General features: G+C 45.5%; 1 protein-coding gene across 1 annotated transcript in view; it reads right to left on the bottom strand.

Annotated features, from left to right (window-relative positions):
- The window catches only part of ldlrad3 (low density lipoprotein receptor class A domain containing 3), a 100,956-nt gene that overhangs the window by 36,811 nt on the left and 41,634 nt on the right, over positions 1 to 22,511 (bottom strand). Inside the window, exons 2-4 of the mRNA XM_078415081.1 lie at positions 13,635 to 13,781; positions 8,798 to 8,923; positions 2,482 to 2,616 (exon numbers count right to left, since the gene is read on the bottom strand). Of these exons, the coding sequence (XP_078271207.1) occupies positions 2,482 to 2,616; positions 8,798 to 8,923; positions 13,635 to 13,781 (408 nt within the window). The remainder of the gene's footprint in view (positions 1 to 2,481; positions 2,617 to 8,797; positions 8,924 to 13,634; positions 13,782 to 22,511) is intronic.

The following is a 22,511-nucleotide window of genomic DNA, read 5'->3' as shown; positions in this document are numbered from 1 at the left end:
TAGTTTAATTTAAAGATTCAGCTTGGAAACAGGCCCTTCAGCCCACCGAGTTCATGCCGACCAGCAATCTCTGTCACTATCCTACACACGCTAGGGACAATTTGCAATTTTACCAAGCCAATTAGCCAACAAAACCTATTGGTCTCTGGAGTGTGGGAGGAAACCAGGGCTCCCAGAGACTCTCACGTGGTCACAGGGAGAACGTACAAACTCCGTGCAGACAGCGCCCGTAGGCAGGATTGAATCCGTATTCCTGGCGCTATTAGGCAGCAACTCTACCGTTGCACCACGGTGCTGCCCTGCCAGTTGGGATTTGCTACTGCGGTCAAAGGATTTGCCCCGCTTATTGCAAGGCACCACACAGTTACAAATACCCAACCACTAAAAACGTGCTGCCTTACAGTGAATGCAGCGCCGGAAACTCAGGTTCGATCCTGACTATGGGCGCTGTCTGTACAGAGTTTGTACGTTCTCCCCGTGACCTGCGTGGGTTTGTAGGTTAATTGACTGGGTAAATGTAAAAATTGTCCCTAGTGTGTGTAGGATAGTGTTAGTGTGCGGGGATCGCTGGGCGGCGCGGACTCGGTGGGCCGAAGGGCCTGTTTCCGCGCTGTATCTTTAAATCTAAATCTAAACCGGCATTGAGGTGTGGTGACTTCTCACTGCCCACTGGCACCCCGACAGATGGAGCGGGTGATAAATGGGGATGCTGTGGTGCAAGGCTTTGGTACGCTAATCTGCTTTAATACTTTGTTACTCATTGGTGGTCGACTGGATTAACACTGAAGCTCTCATCCTTTTGTTAAATCTCTCCATGGTCTTATCCTCTCTATCTCTGTAATCTCCTTCACGCTTGCAAGTCCACAGGATCTCTGCACTAAAACTTCCCGCCCCCTGCGCATTTTCGTTTTACTTACTCCCTCGCTGAGCCCCAGGCCCACCTGCACTCCTTGCAAATACCTCCTCTGACTCCTCTCCTTCAGGGAACACTGACAATGAACCACCTTTCACCGACCATCCATCACCATTTTTAACATCACTTTATGCGGCCGGTGTCAAATTTTACTTGATAACACGTGAAACACCCTGAGATTTTAAACTTGAAATGGAAGTAGCTGTTGCCAAAAGTAAAAGGGAAAAGTGCATCAATGAAATATTCATCAACAACAGCAGAGAGGGAGGAGCTGTGTAATTATGTTGTTAAAATGACCGCACAAATAAGTAAAGCAGCCATGGTCTTGGGCCTGATTTCAATTGTGCCATAAATCTGCAACGTTGGAAACAGAGGTTCAACTGTGGAATCAAGCTCAATACCTGGAACGCAGAAATGATGAGATTTTTTTCTTTGAACTGGCCATGTGCAGAACAAGGTCGGCTAACCGTGCGTGAGATCGCAAACCAGAGGATTTACCAGGGCACTCACAAATCTGCTGATGTCAGGGCTAAAATTAAGTGCTGCGACTGTGTTGAAATCAATCGACATTGTTAAACATTGGCAAAGCCGACCAGGCAATTAATTTCTGGTAGTTATCAGGCTGGTTCCTGTTGATTATCTAACAGGCAAGAGTCCGCCGCAAGAAAATACCAAGCCAAAAGAGGACTGCAGGTTGCAGCAAGCTGCACTAATCTAATCAAAAGATACATCTTCACTCAGCATGCAGCCACAACACACAGAATTCATCGTTATGATAAACCCTTACAGCACAAGACTATCGTTATTCATTGTTATGATAAACCCTTAAGCACCATGCAGCAATTCTGTAGTCAGACTACATGGCCTGTGTACATATAGACCTACGGACTTTATACGCAGAATGGGCTCTCCGCCTGTTAACCACAAGGGCTTCAAATGGCAGCACAGTGGCGTAGCGGTAGAGCCACTGCCTTACAGTGCTGGAGACCCGGGTTCAATCCCGACTACGGGTGTTGTCTGTACGGAGTTTATACGTTCTCCCCGTGACCTGTGTGGGTTTTGCTCCAAGATCTTCGATTTCCTTCCACACTCCAAAGACGTACAGGGTTTGTGGGTTAATTGGCTTGGTATAAATGTAAAATTGTCCTTAGTGTGTGTAGGGTAGTGTTAACGTGCGGGGATTATTGGTCGGTGCGGACTCGATGAGCCGAAGGGCCTGTTTCCCTGCTGTTTCTGTAAACTAAACTAATCTACACATGCACACACCTCACACGGTCTGCATATAGATGGCATGAATCTGCATAGGCTTTTTATTCAGTCTGTAGACTTTACACTGTAAAGACTACACAGGTTGCACATGCTCCAGACTCTGGATGGAGTTAATATACCGAGGGATGAGAAATAAAGAGATAAACAATGCAGTCATCAGATGGAAAGTAACGAGCTTTTCAACACGAGCAAAACTAGAAGTGAAACTTCTGCCTTGCTCCACCTCATCCAAGTTGACTGCTGTGGAATGTTTTGTGAATCTGAATATCGTGGTCTGACTCTGGAGTGCCTTGCCTTACCTGGTGAGATCTCACAGTCATCTTCATCACTGTTGTCCTGGCAGTTATTCACTCCATCACAGACAAAGCTCTTGTCGATGCACCTCCCATTCTTACAGTGGAAACGGGTCGTCGAGCACAACAGTGGGTTTGCCGCTATGAAGTAGAGAAAGCACCGTTAGGGATGCGCAGGTCTAACCGCCCGACAGTGACTGAAGTCAGAACTACTTGTTATGTGCAGACTAACACAGTGTCAACTTGTTGCTTGAAATTAACTTTAAGGCAAATTCTGAAGAAGGGTCCCGACCTGAAACATCACCTATCCATGTTCTCTCGGGATGCTGCCTGATCCGTTGAGTTACTCCACGACTTTGGGTCTTCTCAAGTCAAATTCAAAGTCAAGAGTACAAATGACCCAACTATAGTTGACACTTAAATTACTCTGTAATATGCTGGCATTTCCAGACTATGGACACTGCTAAATGTACAGTGTTGGATGAAGTTCCACTATATCATCCTCAACACTGACATGACTTAATGCAACTCAAGGACCCATTTCTTGTGCTGCACTATTCTTGGCCTTTTAAGTAATTACTGAAGAGTTGCATTTGAATACTTCAATTGGCCTGCAGTGGAAAGTACACTTTATACCATGGGCGGAACCAGGGATTTATAGTGAGGAACTGACAAGGTCATATAGTGCAGCACAGAGTCGTCATGGCCAACGTGCATCATACAAGGATGGACAATGATGCTATTATAAAAGGACAAGGTCATCATGTTGTTGATGGGTGGAAGGGGCACAGTATTGTACTGGGACCGACAGAGCAGTCATGTGTTACACGGAGGCTGACAGGACTAACATGGGTTTTGCAGAGACTGTCAGGGACATTGTTTGTCCAATAGAGATGGATATGATACTGTATGTCAAACATTAACCAAGGCTTTGGCAAAGATCTCCAAATCAAGTAATTTAACACACACTGAAGCACAGTCCTGGGAGAACATATCACTAACAGAACATTCTTCAGTTGTTAATATTATAAAGAGGTTTTAAATGCCTTAAGTGATGATTTCCTCTCCTGTCCCTGTGCTATGGAGCTCGTGCAGACTCGCGCATGGATTAGCCGATAAACTGAAGACCAAAAGGACCTTTGGTTCTGTTTCGCGATTGACAGTGATGTTGTTCAGAGTCGAGGCGCCGGCAACTCTTGCATATCATGGTCTCCCATGCTCCGAGGTGCAACGTGGACTAATGGAAACTCCAGGGGACAGCAAGTTGCAACCACACGGAGAATCAGTGAAGAGACTGCCATTCAGTTGTCCAAGACAAACATGCCTTCAGGCTTCTTTCAGTATCACTGGCAGTGAATGCACATTCAGAGCAACCTTACTGCATAGACAGCTTCGGGGAGGAATAGATGCAATGAGTGGGTTAGCATATGATGAGCGTTTGACAGCACTTGGCCTCTACTCGCTGGAGTTTAGAAGGGTGAGGGGGGACCTCATTGAAACTTACAGAACAATGAAAGGCATATAGTGTAGATGTGGAAAGGATGTTTCCACTGGTGGGAGAGTCAAGGACCAGAGGTCATTGCCTCAGAAGTAAAGGGTGCTCTTTTAGAAAGGAGGTGAGGAGGAACTTCTTTAGTCAGAGGGTAGTTAATCTGTGGAACCCATTGCCACAGAGGGCTGTGAAGGCCATCAGTGGATATTTTTAAGGCAGAGTCAAACAAATTCTTGATTAGAATGGGTGTCAAGGTTATTAGGGGAAGGCAGGAAAATAGGATTAGGAGGCAGAGATCAGCCATGATTGAATGGCGCAGTAGCCTCGATGGGCCGAATAGCCTAACTTGTGAACTTGTGTTGGGATGCTGGAATATCCTGTGGGATGTGAGGGACATATGAGTTTGTAGTAATCAGCAGAGTGGTGGAGATCACAACAGTTGGAGATGTGATCCCAATGGGGTGGAGGGAGCAGCAAGTCTTTCCCAAATGGCTGGATGTGGGAGAAAGGATCACACGGATTATTGGATTCGGAAAAGAGGGAAGTAAATGTCATGAGCCGATGGCAAGGCAAAGTGACCCTTATTGTTGGTGTTAGGAGAGGAGGGGAATGAAGTTGATTGTTGAGTGGATAAAGAGGGGGGGGGGGGTGGGGGTGAGGGCTGGTGAGGATGGGCAAGGCTGGCGGGGGGGGGGGGGGGGGTTGGTGTAAGAGTATCAAATATGCCAGAGGTCTTTACATGCAAAACAATGCTGGAAATAAAATAAAATCAGACGATGCTAGAAACATTCAGCAGTATCTGTGGAGAGAGAAATAGTCGAAGATGATGAAAAGTAATTGACTCGAAACGTTAACTGTTTCTTTCTCCACTGGAGCTTCCAAACCTGCTGAGTAGCTCCAGCGGTTTCTCTCTATGCCAGCAGGGTGGTGGAGTGCCAAGGGGGGTAAACTATTTCACTTCACAGCCAGCTTCCACTTGTTAGTGAGTTGGCAGGTTACTGTCCAGTGGCAAATTCATCACGACAATTAGGGCTGTTCTGTTTTACGGGATGGACTTCTCCTGGGGTGCAGGGGTTTGATCCAGGAGGCCAAAGATTTGAGATCTGTTGGGACAACACCCCGACCCCAATCCTCACCTTCATCCACCAGGACACCCTCTCCCCACAGATGGTTGTGGAGGCCAAATCATTGGGTATTTTTAAAGCGGAGATTGATAAGGGGGGGGTCACAGGTTATGGGGAGAAAGCTGGAGAATGGGATTGAGAGGGAAAGATAGATCAGCTTTGATTGAATGGCAGGGCAGACTTGATGGGCTGAATAGTCTAATTCTGCTCATGCCTGTTGAACTTATAACCTTTCAGCACTAAGCCAGGAATCTCTGCAAAAGCCTAGTGTAACTGTGGCCATCATCAGTCTGGGACAGACTGTGCAACTTTAGAGATACGGCTAACACCATCTCTACTCCAAAGGTGATGCCAACAGGTCGAACCTGCGATTACCTTACTTGCACCAGTGGGGGCCACAATTTTACAACAACTTGACGATGTTCCAATCACAGTCCGCAAATTCACAGCTCATCTTCCAATAAACTCCACCCTTTCTCCGACAGTACTATTGTGAGTCAGGATCACCTGGACTTCCTGCCCCTCTGTATAACTGTGTCCTGCCCTCATAGAAACATAGAAAATAGGTGCAGGAGGAGGCCATTCGGCCCTTCGAGCCAGCACCGCCATTCATTGTGATCATGGCTGATCATCCACAATCAGTAACCTGTGCCCAACTTCTCCCCATATCCCTTGATTCCACTGAAACACTGGTGATTAATTCTAAAAGTTTAAGGCTTCTCTTAGAGTTCACCTGAGGAGGCTGTGTCTGCTGCAGAGATGTAAGAGGGCGGCACGGTGGCGCAGTGGTAGAGTTGCTGCCTTACAGCGAATGCAGCGCCGGAGACTCAGGTTCGATCCTGACTACGGGCGCCGTCTGTACGGAGTTTGTACGTTCTCCCCGTGACCTGCGTGGGTTTTCTCCGAGATCTTCGGTTTCCTCCCACACTCCAAAGACGTACAGGTATGTAGGTTAATTGACTGGGTAAATGTAAAAAATGTCCCTAGTGTGTGTAGGATAGTGTTAGTGTGCGGGGATCGCTGGGCGATGCAGACCCGGTGGGCCGAAGGGCCTGTTTCCGTGCTGTATCTCTAAATCTAAAAAAATCTAAACTCACCAGAATAAATAGAATTGGATGCAAGGAAGAATCAGAGTTGAGTAGTGATTTTTTTTTTTACATGCACACAGCTTGTTGCTATGCTTTGGTTTGTACTGCCTGAAGCAGATACAATAAAAAATTGCAGGTGAAATTAAATTAATAATTGTGGGGGGTATATTTGCATTGGGAGAGAGCAGGGAAGTGAAACTAATGGTGTAACTCGAAGACAGACACAAACTATTGGAGTAACTCAGTGGGACAGGCAGCATCTCTGGAGAGAGGGAATGGGTGACATTTCGGGCCAAGACCCTTCTTGACTCTGAGAGTCAGAGGAGAGGGAGGCATAGAGATATAGAACAGTAAGGTGTGAAAACGAGAGATCAAAGGGGACGAAGGTTAAGGAATATGTAGAATGGATCATTGTTAGCTGAGGGGAAGATGACCACGAGGCATTCAATCATTAAAATGTAATCAGGAGGACGGTGAAGCTAGGGTGGGGAGGGATGGAGGTAGAGAGGGAAAGCAAGGGTTACTTGAAGTTAGACAATGGTATAACTCCACTGAACAACCATCATAGGCTCAATTCGGTGCTGTATCTTTCCGTAGTTTGATGTGGCACCACCTGCCATGCCCTGCCTTGTATTTTCTCAATGCTCTTCCTCGCCACCGAGAGTCATTGTGTCTCAGATCATCCATCTTAACAACACTTTGCCAACCGGAGCAAAGGTTTCACTCGCCCCACTCCACACTCTCCCCACCCCCCATGGAGGGGTTGTCAACAGAAGGCATGAAGGGGTCATGACCTCCAGGGGTCAGGAGGGTCAGAGGCACTCGAATGACTTCACCTCAGCGAAATCGCAACAGCAAAGTCCCAAAGCTGTTTTTCTTTCTCTCTCGTGAAAGAACAAGGGAGTCGAATTAACACACCATTGCCAGAGTACTCCATCATATGGGGTCACGGACAGATGAATACTGACTGTCAAATTCAATTAGATGCGGTGATTTTATAGCTTTAACCTTTAGCCGGATGAGCAAACAGCAATGCCCTGAGGTTAGTACGGAAGGTTAAGGGTGAAGATAACCATTGAAGTCATTTCTATTGAAAACTACTGTCCAGGAATTCCTGTTAACTCTTTGTCCAGGTGTTTTGATCCAGTGAACCATGGCCATAAGGTTCTTTCTGCAGTCTTCAAACGTGCTGTCAGGGTGAAGTGGTCAAGTGTGAAATATTTCAACAAGGAGGCAAACCAGCATGTTAAATTCTGAAGCAAATCCCCATTGCAAGCTTGTAATGGCGGTTGTGACCCACAATGGTGACACGTAACAACATAACGCGGTCAGTATGACGTGTTCTGCCAGGGTGAACTCAAAGTGGACTGCTTCACCTCTTCACTTCTGCGGATGACTGCATTTCTTTATACTCGTGGAGCAGAATAAGCCCATTCGGCCCATCAAGTCTACACCGCCATTCAATCATGACCGATCTATCTTTCCCTCTCTACCCCATTCTCCTGCCTTCTCCCCATTACCCCAGACACTCTAACTAATCAAGGTTCTGTCAATCTCCGCCTTAAAAATATCCATTAACTTACTTGGCCTCCACAGCCATCTGAGACAATCAACTCCACAGATTCACCGCCCTCAGATCATATCATATCATATATATACAGCCGGAAACAGGCCTTTTCGGCCCTCCAAGTCCGTGCCGCCCAGTGATCCCCGCACATTAACATTATCCTACACCCACTAGGGACAATTTTTTTTGTTTTTAAACATTTACCCAGCCAATTAACCTACAAACCTGTACGTCTTTGGAGATGAAAAAGATTCCCCCTCATCTCTTTTCTAAAGGCACATCCTTTCGTTCTGAGGCTGTGGCCTGCAGCCCTAGACTCTGCCACTAGAGGAAACATCCTCTCCACATGCACTCTATCCAGGTCCAGACACAATGTGTCAAAATGCATTGCAATGTATTACTGCAGCACTTTGTGGTGATGTCATCGTCGCTGAAAGTGAGCAGCTTGTTACCCTAGAGGCCTTCATGATGAGAGAATGACATGGGACAAGATAGGTGAACCTTTCGAAAAGGATCCAAAGTGGCAAAGGAAAGAGACACAGAGTTATTCTGGTCTCTGCAAATACACGCAGGTCAAATGTGTGACCAGGGAGTGCTGTGTGACTGCATGAACAGTTGAGACTGCATGAGGTTATAAATAACAAAGGCAATGGAAAGGCACTGAGCAGGTTCATTCAAGTCAGAACTGAGACAAGGTTTAGAATTTACGAATGTCTAAATTCATCTCCAGTTCTCCAGGAATTAAGGATTAATCCCTGAAATTAATCTCCAGTAAAATCAGTTTTTCATTGAACTCAGATGACTTTTATTTACATTGGTAACAATGGAAATTGCACAGGGAAGGAAAATATCACTGAGGTAGACCTCTGGAGGGAGAAAATTATCCAATGAAACTTCCAGGAATAAATTCAAATCAAGAGGACAATTCTCCAACAGTTGGGCTTTTGAATTATAATCCCATAAGAACAATGCCTAACTGAGGGCTACCAGGTTTAAACTCTTCCTTTCGGAAACTGTCGATTAATCTGGCACGGGTAATAAAGACACTTACTGCAGTTCTCCTCATCACTACCGTCCGGACAATCCTCGAACCCGTTACATCGAAAACGCCCGATGATACAATGCACACCGCTGGAGCAGGGGAAAAAGGTTGGAGCACATTTGGATTTGACTCGTGCTGTGGGAAAATCAAAAACAGAGAAATGAGAGAGAAAACCAAAGCAAAGAGTTAAGAAAAAAAACTCCCAATGTGCCTAAAGATGGGAAACAAATGATTTGTGTGTCCAGGGAGTGAAGGCCTGTGAAATCAGGGCCTCCTCTGCCCACTGACCCACAATGAGGAAATTCATACTCAGTTTCAAATCAACAGCTGCCTTTGTATTAGAAATGGTGTCCTGGCCTGTCGGCCGATAAATCAGCCCTTCCTTCTGTCTTTACCATCGGATGGCCGCTGGGGAAGGGACGGTTCTGCCAGCCAGGATTTAACACTTTACCTGCCAACTGCCCTCTCCTCGCAAATCCATCTCTGCAAAATAACTGCAGAAGCTTGGGCAAAATGCAGTTTGGAAGTAAGAGCAAAGCTGTAATCAATTCCAGGCCAGACAGCACAGTAGTGGCCTTACCTCAAGCTCCAGGGCTGCTGTGAGAAAAGGCTGCCCGGCTGGATATACTGTCCTTGGGATGAGGCATTAAGTGCTTACTGCACTCTGAATTCAATGTGCTAAATTGTTTAGTTTATTGTCACGTTAACGAGGTAGAGTGAAAAGCATTGTTGTGGCGTGCTAGCCAATCAGCGGACTGTACATGATTACAGTCATGCCACCACCCACAGTGCACGATACAGGAGAAAGGTAATCAGCTGTCGGAGTAGAGGATTAAAAGAGTGGAGCGATTGTAACTCAGATTGTTACTGGAGTGATTGCAGATCCGCTTCTGGGGCCAACACGCAGAGAGTTGCCTGGGTTAGGCGCCATCTTGCTTAGCATCATGGCAATCTCACGGTATCACTGTAAACATCAGTGGGCTTCTCCCTGGCATGCTGGCCTCTAACTAACCACAAGCAAAAACTAAAGGAGTTGATCTGGTCACTGCGACATTTCTGTGAATGGGATCTTGCTTTGTATGAATAGGCAGTGACAGTTCCTACTTGATTAGGGGTGGGGAATAAATGCTGGCTTCGGTGGCCAAGTCTGAGTCCTCTGAACAACAAATTGAATTGACTATTGAAGACTTTGGAATTTCTTGACGTATTAAAATATATTCTGTACACACAACGATAGAGAGGCATAGATAGAGTGCATGTGGAAAGAATGTTTCCACTGGTGGGAGAGTCTAGGAGCAGAGGTCTTAGCCTCAGAATTAGAGGGAGGATGAATTGAAGGTCACCTTCTAGTTCTCGGGTAACTCTCACACATCTCCTTAGCTGTTAAGCTGATTCAATTTGGCAGAGGGGACCATTTGGTCCATCAACTCCATTCTGGCACCTAGTAGTGTGACGCTCCAAATTCCATAGCCCTGAAAATTATTCTCTCTTCAGCACCTATCCAATTTCTATTTAAAGCATTTGCTGATTCTATTTTTAACATCCCAACACAGAGCAAGTTACAAATCATTACCAAACTCCCCGAGTGGACAAGGTTGTCCATCACGTTGCTCATTCTACCCTTTTATGCCCCAAATTGTACATTTGTGTATCTGGTTCTAAAACAATGTCATTGTGGGATCAGCTTCCTTCAACATACATCCTAGCTGCACCCGTCCAGGTTTATTACACCTCCAGCGATCTCAGCCCTGTCACTTCATCAAAAGAAAAGTCTGTCAGAGTCAGTAATAAATGGTTAATCGTTTCGTGGAACACGTTTGCTCAGCCCGCCTGAACACTACCTGATCTCCCGGTTGCCGGACACTTTAATTCTCCTTCCCATTCCTACACAGACCTTTCTGTCCTCGGTCTCCTCCATTGTCAGACTGAGGCTAAAGGCAAATTAGAGGAACAGCATCTCATATTTCGCTTGGGCAGCTTACAGTCCAGAGGTATGAATATTGATTTCTCTCACTTCAGTAGCACTGTCATTCACACTCTCTCTATCCCTCCCCCACCCAAGTCACACTAGCTTCTTGTTTTCACCCTACAAACAGGTAACAATGCCCTGTTTCCTTTATCATTGTTCCTTTTTTGCATATCTTTCATTCATTGTTCTTTATCTCTCCACATCGCTGTCTATATCTCTCGTTTCCCTTATCCCTAACCAGTCTGAAGAAGGGTCTCGACCCGAAACATCACCCATTCCTTTTCTCTAGAGATGCTGTCTGTTCCGCTGAGGTACTCCAGCTTTTTGTGTCTATCTTTGGTTAATAAATCTGGTCTTGCTCTTAATTCAAACTTCTCAAAAGTGCTTAATGTTTTCCCTGTTTATTATCTTTTAAAAGCTTCCCCACATGCGTTAAGCTGATAGGCCTGTAGTTCCTGGCATATCCTTACACCCTTTTCTAAACAAGAGTGTTACATTAGCTTCCCCTGTAGTCAGGAGGGGATGAGGCTGTCATTGTATAATTAACAATGAAATACAGCTGGAATGGTCGTGGCATTTTTGTATGTTTGAAAAACTTGGTGGAGGAAGGCGAAGGGTGGGTGTTATAAACATCTTCTATGTTATTCTTGCTTAAAGCAAGTATTTCACAGCTGTCGCTAGCTGGATTTTTGTCAACCCAGCTAAATGCACAATATAGGGTTATACTAGATTGGCAGGGAGATGGGATCTCATACAGGACAGAGGCACATGAGAAGCTAGAAGTTGGTATGGAGGGTGGTGAGGGAAAGGTTAGTGGACAGAATAGGCAGGTGAAAGGCAGAGACTGAGGAAGGAGGGTTGGTTTAAACTGCACGTATTTTAATGCAAGGGGCCTGATGGGTAAGGCAGATGAGCTTAGGGCATGGATAGGTACGAGCGACTGGGACGTTGTGGCCATTACTGGAATCTGGGTAAGGGAGGGGTAGGTCTGGCAGCTCAATGTTCCAGGGTACAGGAGCTTCAGGAGAGACAGGGGTGAGGGGAAAAGAGGAGTCCTGACTACGGATACTGTCTGTATGGAGTTTGTACATTCTCCACGTGACCTACGTGGGTTTTCTCCAGGTGCTCCTGTTTCCTTCCACATTACAAAAACGTACAGGTTTGTAGATTAAATAACTTTAATAAATTGTCCCTAATGTGTAGGATAGAACTAGCTCATGGCTGACTGTTGGTTGGCGAGTACTTTGTGAGGCAAAGGGCCTGTTTCCACACTTAATCTCTACACAAACTAAAATGAGACATTATACAAAACACAATTAGCCATAGAGTTCCGTTGCAGAGGTCGGATTAGGTTTGTTTAAGAACACGATAGTTATGGGAAAGTAGCTGTTCCTGAACCTGGTGGTGTACATCCTCATGCTTCTGCCCACCGAGTCCACGCTGACTAGTGTTCCCCGCACACCAACACACACTACAATTTACACTTTTACCAAACCAATTAGTCTACAAACCTGTACATTTTTGGAGTGTGGGAGCACCCACACGGACAGCACCCATAATCAGGATCGAACCCAGGTCTCTGGCGCTGTAAGGCAGTAACTCTACCACTGCGCAACTTGCCACCCAATTCTGCACAGTCTTTTCCTTTTCACTTGTATAATCTATACGCAATTTGTGTAAATTTATGCTTTTGTTTATGTGCTGAAAGCATGATTTTCATTGTACCTGTACCTCACATACTTGTGCAAATAACAATAAGCCTGAGTTGGGTTGACTTGACTGCGTGTTTTTCAGAGAACCCAGGTGGAACCCATATGATCGCAGAGAAGATGTGCAAACTCATCACAGGCAGGGATGGAGGTCAGGATTTAACCAAGGTTGGAGGTGCCGTGAGGCAGCGGAACTAACTGTGCCTTTGTGCCAACATACTCAGCTGACAAACTAAGATCACAGGGCTTTGCTCTGGGCAGAGTGGATGTGGAACGGATGTTTCTAGTTGTGGGCGAGTTTAGGACCAGAGGGCACAGCCTCAGAATAAAAGGACATACCTTTAGAATGGAGATGAGGAGGAATTTATTTAGCCAGATGGTGGTGAAACTGTGGAATTCAATCTGTGGAATTCCATGCCATAGATGGCGGTGGGGGCCAAGTCATTGGGTATTTTTAAAGCAAAGATTGATAGGTCTTGATTGGTAAGAGTGTCAAAGGTTATGGGGAGAAGGCAGGAGAAGGGGGTTGAGAGAGAGAATAATAGATCAGCCATGGTCAAATAATGGAGCAGATTCAGGGCCGAATGGCCTAATTCTGCTCCTATGTCTTATGGTTTTATTATCGTACTTCAGGCATTATAAAGATTAATTTTACGCTGTCGGTAGCTGGGTGAAGCTAACATTTGCATTTATCTAACACTTTTCATGCCGTGGGCTATTATAAAACCCATTTACTGCTGCTTTTGACTTTTGATGTTACTGCTGTAATGTAGGATCATAAAAGCAGATGAAAGGCAAATCTGTCACAAGTGGATATGTAAAATCAGCGTAGGCTGGTAAATAGCCATGCACAATACATATATTCTTCTTACGCAATTCATCACATTTTTTTTCTGACAGTAAAATATTTGGATGTCTCATAATTTATTGTCAATCTGCTTCCAGCTTTCAGCTGATGTGTGACTGATTATCAAGTCCAACACAGATGACTATGTGCCAGGGGGGAGGGGGGGAGAGGGGGAGGGGGAGAGGGAGGGAGAGAGAGAGAGAGAGAGAGAGTGAGAGTGCGAGAGTGCGAGAGAGAGAGCGAGAGCGCCAGGGCATTAAATCACCCGTGGAACGCATTGGAACAGGAGCTGTCTACGATAAACACAAAGCCATCACTCACGGCACTCCTTTTCATCGCTCTTGTCAAAGCAGTCTGGCTGGCCATCACACTGCCAGGCCCCGGGAATACACCTGCCATCACTGCACATAAAGTTCCCGGGAATGTTGCACTCGTTGGTGAAGTTATTCCCAGGCAATAGTTGGCTTTCTGTTCAAAAGACAAATCACAAGAGAGAAGCCCAATCAACAACAGCGTTAGACAGGCTCATTCAGTAACATCACGACGGAATAAATGCACTTCAGTTTAGTTTAGAAACAGCGTGGAAACGGGCCCTTCGGCCCACCGAGTCCGCACCGACCCAGCGATCCCTACACACTACCACTATCGTACACATAAGGGACAATTTACAATCTTTACCAAAGCCAATTAACCTACAAACCTCTATGTCTATGGAGGGTGGGGAAACCGGAGCAGCTGGAGAAAAGGGAGACAGGGAGAACATATAAACTCCGTATAGACAGCACCCGTAGTCAGGATTGGCACTAACACTGGGAGGCAGCAACTCTACCGCTGTGCCACCGTGCCGCCACCTGTGTACACATCAAGCAGGATTCAGTTTGTAGGAGTCCTTACAACCTTGTGCTGAGTAGAGCACATTTGTTCATGCTTGTATTTGCTCTTCAACTATCTCTGCCAATATTAGTTTGCACTGTCTGCTTTCCTGTTTGATTTTACCCACTTATATTCCTGCCCATGTGCAAATCTGTAAATACCAAAATTCCTTTCACCGCCACAGAGGTGCCTAAAGCTAGAGAACGGGAGTTAGAGGAATGGATGAGAGGTTTAGTGGGGATCTGAGTTAGAACCTTTGAAAACAGAAGGTGGCTGGAATCTGGAACGTCATGCCCGAGAAGGCGATGAAGGCATGAAAGAGAGTCACTATATCTTGAATTGCCAAGGCATAGAAGGCTATGGACCAAGCGCTGGTACAAGTATTGTGTTCAGTTTTGGTCACATAGTTCTAGATGTCGTTAAGCTGGAAAGGGTGCGGAGACAATTTACAATGGTGTTGCCAGGACTCGAGGGCCTGAGCGACAGAGAGAGGTTGAATAGGCTAGGAAGTTATTCCTTGGAGCGTAGGAGGATAAGGGGTGATCCTATGGACATATATAAAATCATGAGTGGATAGGGTAAATGCACAGTCTTTTACCCAGTGTAAAGGAATAAAGAACTAGAAGACGTGAGTTTAAGGTGAGAAAGGAAATATTTAATAGGAACCTGAGGGGTATATGCAACGAGCTGCCAGAGGAGGTAGTCGAGGCGGGTACGATCGCAACATTTAAAAGACATTTGGACGGTACATGGATTAGATGGGTTTTGAAGGACATGGGCCAACTGCAGGCAGGTGGAACTAGTGTAGATGAGGCATCTTGGTCAGCATGGGCAAGTTGATCCATGGGTTGAAATGAAGTTTAGTTTATTGTCATGAAGTTATAGTTATATTTATATGTCCATTCTTTGCTATGTATCTGAATATGTGCACGTGTGTTACCATGTGTGTTTGTACATGTCTAAATCTGTGCATGTATCTGTGTATTTCTGTGTGGGCATCTCCAGTTGCATGTGAATCTGTGTGTGTGTTGATATTACTAATCGTCTTTAATCAGGGCCATTATCACAACATTTATGTAGTGATACAGATGCTTTCCTGTACATTTCTTTGGTCTTTCTATCAAAACGTCAGCAAAATAGAAGAATGAGGTGGGACCTCATTTTAGAAGAATGGGAGGGGGGACCTCATTGAAACATACAGAATAGTGAAAGGCTTGGATAGAGTGGATGTGGAGAGGATGTTTCCACTAGTGGGAGAGTCTAGGACTAGAGGTCCTAGCCTCAGAATTAAAGAACGTTCTTTTAGGAAGGAGATGAGGAGAAATTTCTTTAGTCAGAGGGTGGTGAATCTGTGGAATTCTTTGCCACAGAAGGCTGTAGAGGCCAAGTCAGTGGAATTTTTTCTAAGGCAGAGACAGATACATTTTTGATTAGTACAGGTGCCAGAGGTTATGGGGAGAAGGCAGGAGAATGGGGTTAGGAGGGAGAGATAGATCAGCCATGATTGAATGGCGGAGTGGACTTGATGGGCCGAATGGCCTAATTCTACTCCTATCACTTGTGACCGTATGAAAATGTTGAATAAAGTTTGCTGTCATGGTGTGTGTCAGGCAGGGATTGCAGCGGGGCTACAGGGCCCCGTCACAGAATTTAGCAGACCTCAGGCTCGGTATCGAACACAAACCCATTCCTCTGGCACCAGGTCTTGTGAAAATGCCGAATCTGCCACACAAACATGTACAACAACTGCTTTGAAGAGAATTTACTGCCACAATGTAGATGTGACAAGGATTCAGAACTCAAGTAATTTTGAAGCAGTCATTTTATTGTGAGGAGAGGGAGCTCCTGGTAACCAAGGGCTCTGCTCACTGCACCTTTGAATTATTATTCCTTGAGGCTTCAAACTTTAGTCCATGATTACCGGAGCTCACACACTTTCCGGCTACAGAACTGTTGCAGTAAGATGAAAGAAGACACAGAGTAATGGAGTAGCTCAGCGGGTCAGGCAGTGTGTCAGGAGAATGTGGATAGGCGACGTTTCAGGTCGGGACCCTTCTTCAGAAAACGTGATGAATTGAGTAAAAATAAATAAAAATGTAGAGTTTGAAGGGTCCCAACCTGAAATGTCATCTATCAATGTTCTCCAGAGATGCTCTCCGACCCAGAGTTACTCCAGAATTCTGCATTCTTTTGTAAACCAGCATCTGCAGTTTCTTGTTTCTATACTCAGGGATGAGACAGCAACTCTTATTCTGCACAGATCAGGTAAGCTGCTGAATACAGAATACAGCTGCATGTACCAGTAAGAGGTCTTTGGTAGAAAGGGCAGAAAGCACACATTAAAGTGGATTTATTAATAGATGTTTTTCACGTAAATGTTACAGTCTGCCCTGTCACCCACCCACCCACCCACACACCCACCATTCTTATGCGCACTGACCTACAGTAACTCCATGTGTAGGAAAGAACTGCAGATGTTGTCTGCAATCAAAGGTAGACACAAAATGCTGGAGTAACTCAGCGGGTCAGGCAGCATCTCTGGAGAGAAGGTATGGGAGACGTTTCGGGTTGAGACCCTTCTTCGCACCGCACCTAAACGTCACCCATTCCTTCTTTCCAGAGATGCTGCCTGTCCCGCTGAGTTACTCCAGCATTTTGTGTAACTCCATGTCAGGCAAAGCCACCAGGTTAAGACTCTAACCTTGATTCTGTACACTTAGTCTTACTCCTGCCTTATTACCGCGGTCGTCACTGGCCCTACAATCTTCGAGCGAATGCAACCTTCTTCCACAATCCCAATGTTTGGAGCTCCCCTGACAATTACCTTCTGCTGCCGAGCCCCTGAGTGTTCACATTCTCTCTTTGCAGCTTTCCGATTCTCTCTGCCTTGATGGCATTCCTTAAAATCCACTTCTTTCACCAACCAAGCTTCCATTCCGCTGTCCTACTATCTCCCTGCGCCAGACAGACACAAAATGCTGGAGTAACTCAGCAGGTCAGGCAGCATCCCTGGAGAGAACATAGAGGGGGGGACGTTTCGGGTCAGGACCCTTCTTCAGACTTCTCCCGACCCGAAACGTTACCTTATCCACATTCTTCAGGGATGCTGCCTGACCTACTCACTGTATCTTGTTTTGCTAAACCACCATCTGCAGCTCCTTGTTTCTACGTCCCCTTGTGTCAGATTGTGTTGGTTTATGCTCCTCTGAAAATGTCTATTACGTTTAGAGTACAACAGGGTCACAACGACACATATCTTTTTCTATGTATGGTGACCTGATTACTGTGTATTTCCTCCATTTTTATATTTTAATCCCACATTTCAAACCTTGGCAAGCCTTTCACAATAAAAGACTTCAGAAGTTCTTGGATTCCCTGTAACTGCATTGAGTTTGGAATAGTTTGCTATGAGGTTTATTCATGGTCGGGTGGACTTCATGCCCTTAACATTGGGAATGCAGGGAAGTGCTGTCACGGTTTGATTGCAGGTCAAACAAGCTTTCGAAACCACAGACAATGGAAAATCAAGAAGACATGTTCAACAAGTACATTTTTAACAATTAAAAATAAACTTTATTCAGGATAAAAAATAAGCACAAGACGAGAACTGCGCAAAATTCCTCCGACATTCTCCACGGCTATACATACATTCATTAGCATTACATCTGGTAGTGTTCCCAAAATCCATAATTACACCCGGCACCCTAACCACTCATGTGCCCCCCCCCCCCCCACCCCCCCGGGGTGATCTCCCTTTCACTCGTTTGAAGAGCGCTTCCACCGCACCCTACCCCCACAATGTGCAGCAGCAGAAGGACCCGGTAATGTGGTCCTTCCTCACAGAGCCTCAGCGTCATCAATATAAGGTCATAAGATCATAAGTGATAGGAGCAGAATTAGGCCACTCGGCCCATCAAGTCTACTCCGCGATCCAATCATGGCTGATCTGTCTTTCCCTCTCAACCCCATTCTCCTGCCTTCCCATAACCCCTGACAACCATACTCATCAAGAATCTCTATCTCTGCCTTAAATATCCATTGACTTGGCCTCCACAGCCTTCTGTGGCAATGAATTCCACAGATTCATCGCCCTCTGACCAAAGAAATTCTTCCTCATCTCCTTCCTAAAGGAATGTCCTTTTATTCTGAGGCTGTGCCCTCTGGGCCCTGGACTCTCCCACTAGTGGAAACATCCAGCCCACATCCACTCTATCCAAGCCTGTTTGGACAAAACATTAGCTGATCACTGCTTTTTTAAGACGTGACCAGGTCGTGAGAAGGCAGTTTGCAAGATTCCCCTGATGCTGCAAATAATCACAAATAATTTGTGTGCTCACAATATTGATGCCTGTCTTTCACCTTTGTTGAGTTGACACCTAGCAGCCACTCAGTAACTGAATGAGTCACTGCAATTAAGGTGTGCAACTGATAGAAATATTTATTGAAGGGGAATCTGCTTCCGAGCGTAGAATAATGCAGTACAGAAATAGGCCCTTCAGCCCTCTGAGTCTGTACAGACCCATTCCCATTCACCCCATTTTATTCTCCCCACATTCATCTCAACTCTATTGCACGCCTCCACATCATGCCATTTATCCTACTAACTCACATGTCTTTGGAATGTGGGGTAAACCAGAACACCCAGAGGAAGTCCAGACAGCCACAGGGAGAGCTTGCAAACTCCACACAAATAGCACCTGAATTCAGGATTAAACCCAGGAAGCTGGAGTGGTGAGGCAGCAGCTCTTCTAGCTGTAAGCAGTTGCAGTGAACAGTAAACAAGCAAAGCAAACTAGCAGTTACCACAGAGTTCCGTGTGAAAACAGAAACATCTTTAGAGTTCTTGGTACACTACACAAATATCAATCATGCCTAAATAACGTGGCTATATTTGTCCTTTTTCACTAACCTCAATAGCTTCACTATTGAAGAAGTGTTTTTACTTGCATTGTTGTGTTCAGAGACATCAGTTTAATAGAAAATGGTTTTGCCTGGACTCCTAGCTAAACCTCTCCCGAGTTTTAAAGATCTACGTACATCTAATACTAATGCCTTCAATTGACCTTATCCATATTCAAGCAACGTGGTCCATCCAATTCCAGGTTTTTCAATGTGGATTCGTGACATTTAACAATGAAAAACAAAATCACAGTAAAATCGATCATGAAAAGCATCAAAGGCAACTTTAACTGGCTTCAAGCGACAAAAAAAAGCAGCGGTGGCATTGCTACCTTACAGCGCCAGAGACCCGGGATCAATCCTGACTACAGGTGCTATCTGTACAGAGTTTGTTTGTTCTCCCCATGACCTGCGTGGGTTTTCTCCGGGTGCTCCGGTTTCCTTCCACACTCCAAAGACGTACAGGCTTGTAGGTTAATTGGCTTGGTAAAAATTGTAAATTGTCCCTGGTGTGTGTAGGATAGTGTTAGTGGGTGTGGACTCAATGGGCCGAATCCTTGAGGATAGATGTCACCCTCTTGAGGCAGAGCCTCATGCAGATGCTTTCAGTGGTGGGAAGAGTGGCTTTAACCCTCAAGATTTTTATCATCTAGTATCTGTGCACATATCAGTGCAAGGGGATTTTGTGAACATCTTTTCTCTCAGTGCTAACACAGAAAGAGCTGCAACCATCCAAGCCTCCATGACAAAAACATTGCAGTGGAACATACAAAGTAAGACATGGGATGTAGAGGGGCTTCAGCTCTGTTGGTGGAAACACAGCATTAGCCATCTACACCTTGGCTGACATTACATTCCAGTATCAGATGTCTACATCCGATGCCTGGGTAACAGAAACATGAGCCAGGCTGTCGGCATGTGTTCCAGAGAACATGTCAACACCAACAGACTGCCTGGCAATCACTGCTTTTACCATATCAGAGACAAATCCCTCCGCTACCCTCCCTGCAGTTTTACAAGTTACTTCTCTCTCCTCTTCAGCTAAACGAAGGATGATGCTGCCTGTGCCAGCATTTTGTGTCGATCTCCCACTTGAATATTGACTGCTTCTCTTCCCGCAGATGCAATCTGACCTGCTGAGTGTTTCCAGCAAAGATACTAGAGGAACAAGACGGACCACTCCGTTGAAATCGCGTATACTGAAGTGTAGTACGCAAAGGAGCCATTTTAGTAGGCACAACCCGCCGTTCGCTATGCCTCTCGCAGTGTAATCGGTGTCTTGGGGGAACAGTGTGTGTGATGATAGGGGTTTTTAGGATCGAGTGGTCTATCTTGTTCCTCTAATATCTTTGGTTTCCAGCCAATTAATCTGGATAACCTTTGTTATCCAATTTTTTTAAAAATACACACAAAACAATGACAATGCAAAAACTTTTCAGACATTCTTAGCTTGTACACATTTATTAGTGTCATATACAGCAGTGTTCGCAACTATCTGCAAACCAAGCATCCTTGTGGCCCCTGGGGTGATATCTTGTCCCTTGTTTGATGAGTTCCCACTGGACTCTGCCCCTCAATGTCCAGCAGAAGGACCCTAGACTGTGGCCTTCGCCCACAGAGCCTTGGTGCTCCCTGGGGGATTTCCAGGACCATTGGGCACGGGGGGGGGGGGGGGGGGGAGGGAGTGGAATGTATCCACAATAAGGATGGGGAAATAGTGATTTAGTATTCAATATTTAAGAATATTTGTTTTGCATTATGGTGGTAGGTTTGCTTGTATTTTTGTACTGTACATATAATTTTTGTAAAAAGTAGATTAAAATTATTTTGGGGGGATAAAAAAAAACAGAGGCTTGGTGTTGTCAGCAGCAAGCTTCAGTGCGTCCCTCAGCACATACGCCTCAGCTTAGTCATGTGTACCGAGGTACAGTGAAAAACTTTTGGCCTGTAGTCTGGAACGGGCCAGTCGGCAACATTCCCTGATGGGCGTTTCGGGCAGACCAAAGAGCATCCTTCATCGAGAACCTGGATTCCGTCAATTAGGAGGTTGAATTCATAATTCATCTTCTCTGCAAGTGGTATGAATTATTGAGCAACCACTCACTCACTTGTCACAGGAAGGACAGTCTCATTTAGAAGAGTAACTGTCTGTTCCCACCACATTACCAACCTCAGCCGCAATCAAATTACCGATCACTGTCCTGTGTTTCTTCACAGTGGAAACCCAAAATTACCAAAAACAATCACTATTAACTTATTATGGATTACAGCCTTTGGTAATCACCATTTACAAGCGGCATTGAAAACGCAACTCCTCCATCTATCTATAAATTACAAGCTGCTGCCCCTCCAATTATTCAAATTACAGAATCTAGCTCCATTAGTTATTCTAATTACCAGCTCTAGCTGCCTCATCTACACTGAATTACAGACCCCAGCTCCTCCATCATTACTCATTACAGACTCCACTTCTTCCATCCATCAATTCTAATTACAGACCCCTCCCCACCATAGATACTCATTACAAACCCCAGCCACTCCACCATTACTCATTACAAACCCCTCCCCGCCATAGATACTTATTACAAACTCCCCCACCATAGATACTCATTACAGACCCCTCCCCGCCATAGATACTCATTACAAACCCCAGCCCCTCCACTATTACTAATTACAGACCCCAGCTACTCCACCATTACTAATTACAGACCCCAGCCCCTCCATCAATACTAACACAGACCCCCCTCCCCGCCATCAATACTAATTACAGACTCTAGCCCTGCCTTGACGCTAATTACAGATCCCAGGTCTTCCACTGTTACTGATTAAAGACCCCACCAGCTCCTCCATCTGCCAGAGACCCGGGTTCGATCCTGACTATGGTGCTTGTCTGTACGGAGTTTGTACGTTCTCCCCGTGACCTGCGTGGGTTTTCTCTGAGATCTTCGGTTTCCTCCCACACTCCAAAGACTTACAGGCTTGTAGGTTAATTGGTTTGGTATAAATGTAAATATTGCCACTCATGTAGGATAGTGTTAATGTGCTGGGATCGCTGGTCAGTACGGACTCGGTGGGCCGAAGGGCCTGCTTCCAGGCTGGATCTCTAAACTAAACTACATGCAGCACAAATGATAGGCTGAAGGTACTGCAATCATGGTTCTAAAAATTATTTGTTAAACTGCAGGGGGGTGAATTAGGGGCAAGTTCAGGGAAAGCGTGAACATGAAAGGGGCCGAGGCACTTCATGTCAGCAGTGAAATGGTGGGGAATGTGGATCTGCAGCCGATCTTGCCAACACTTTCATTTTCTGGGAACTTATACCTAAAAATCATTCCCAAACAAAAGTACTTCCCCAATTGTACCACATTATTAATAATGGGTTATGTGGATGCAGCCAGCTGTCCAACCAACCTGACTGTCGGCATC

The sequence above is a fragment of the Rhinoraja longicauda genome, chromosome 18, assembly GCF_053455715.1.
Source record: "Rhinoraja longicauda isolate Sanriku21f chromosome 18, sRhiLon1.1, whole genome shotgun sequence".
Taxonomy (NCBI): Eukaryota; Metazoa; Chordata; class Chondrichthyes; order Rajiformes; family Arhynchobatidae; genus Rhinoraja; species Rhinoraja longicauda.
The sequence above is the reverse complement of the archived record's forward strand: the minus strand, read 5'-3'. Positions and strand labels throughout refer to the sequence as shown.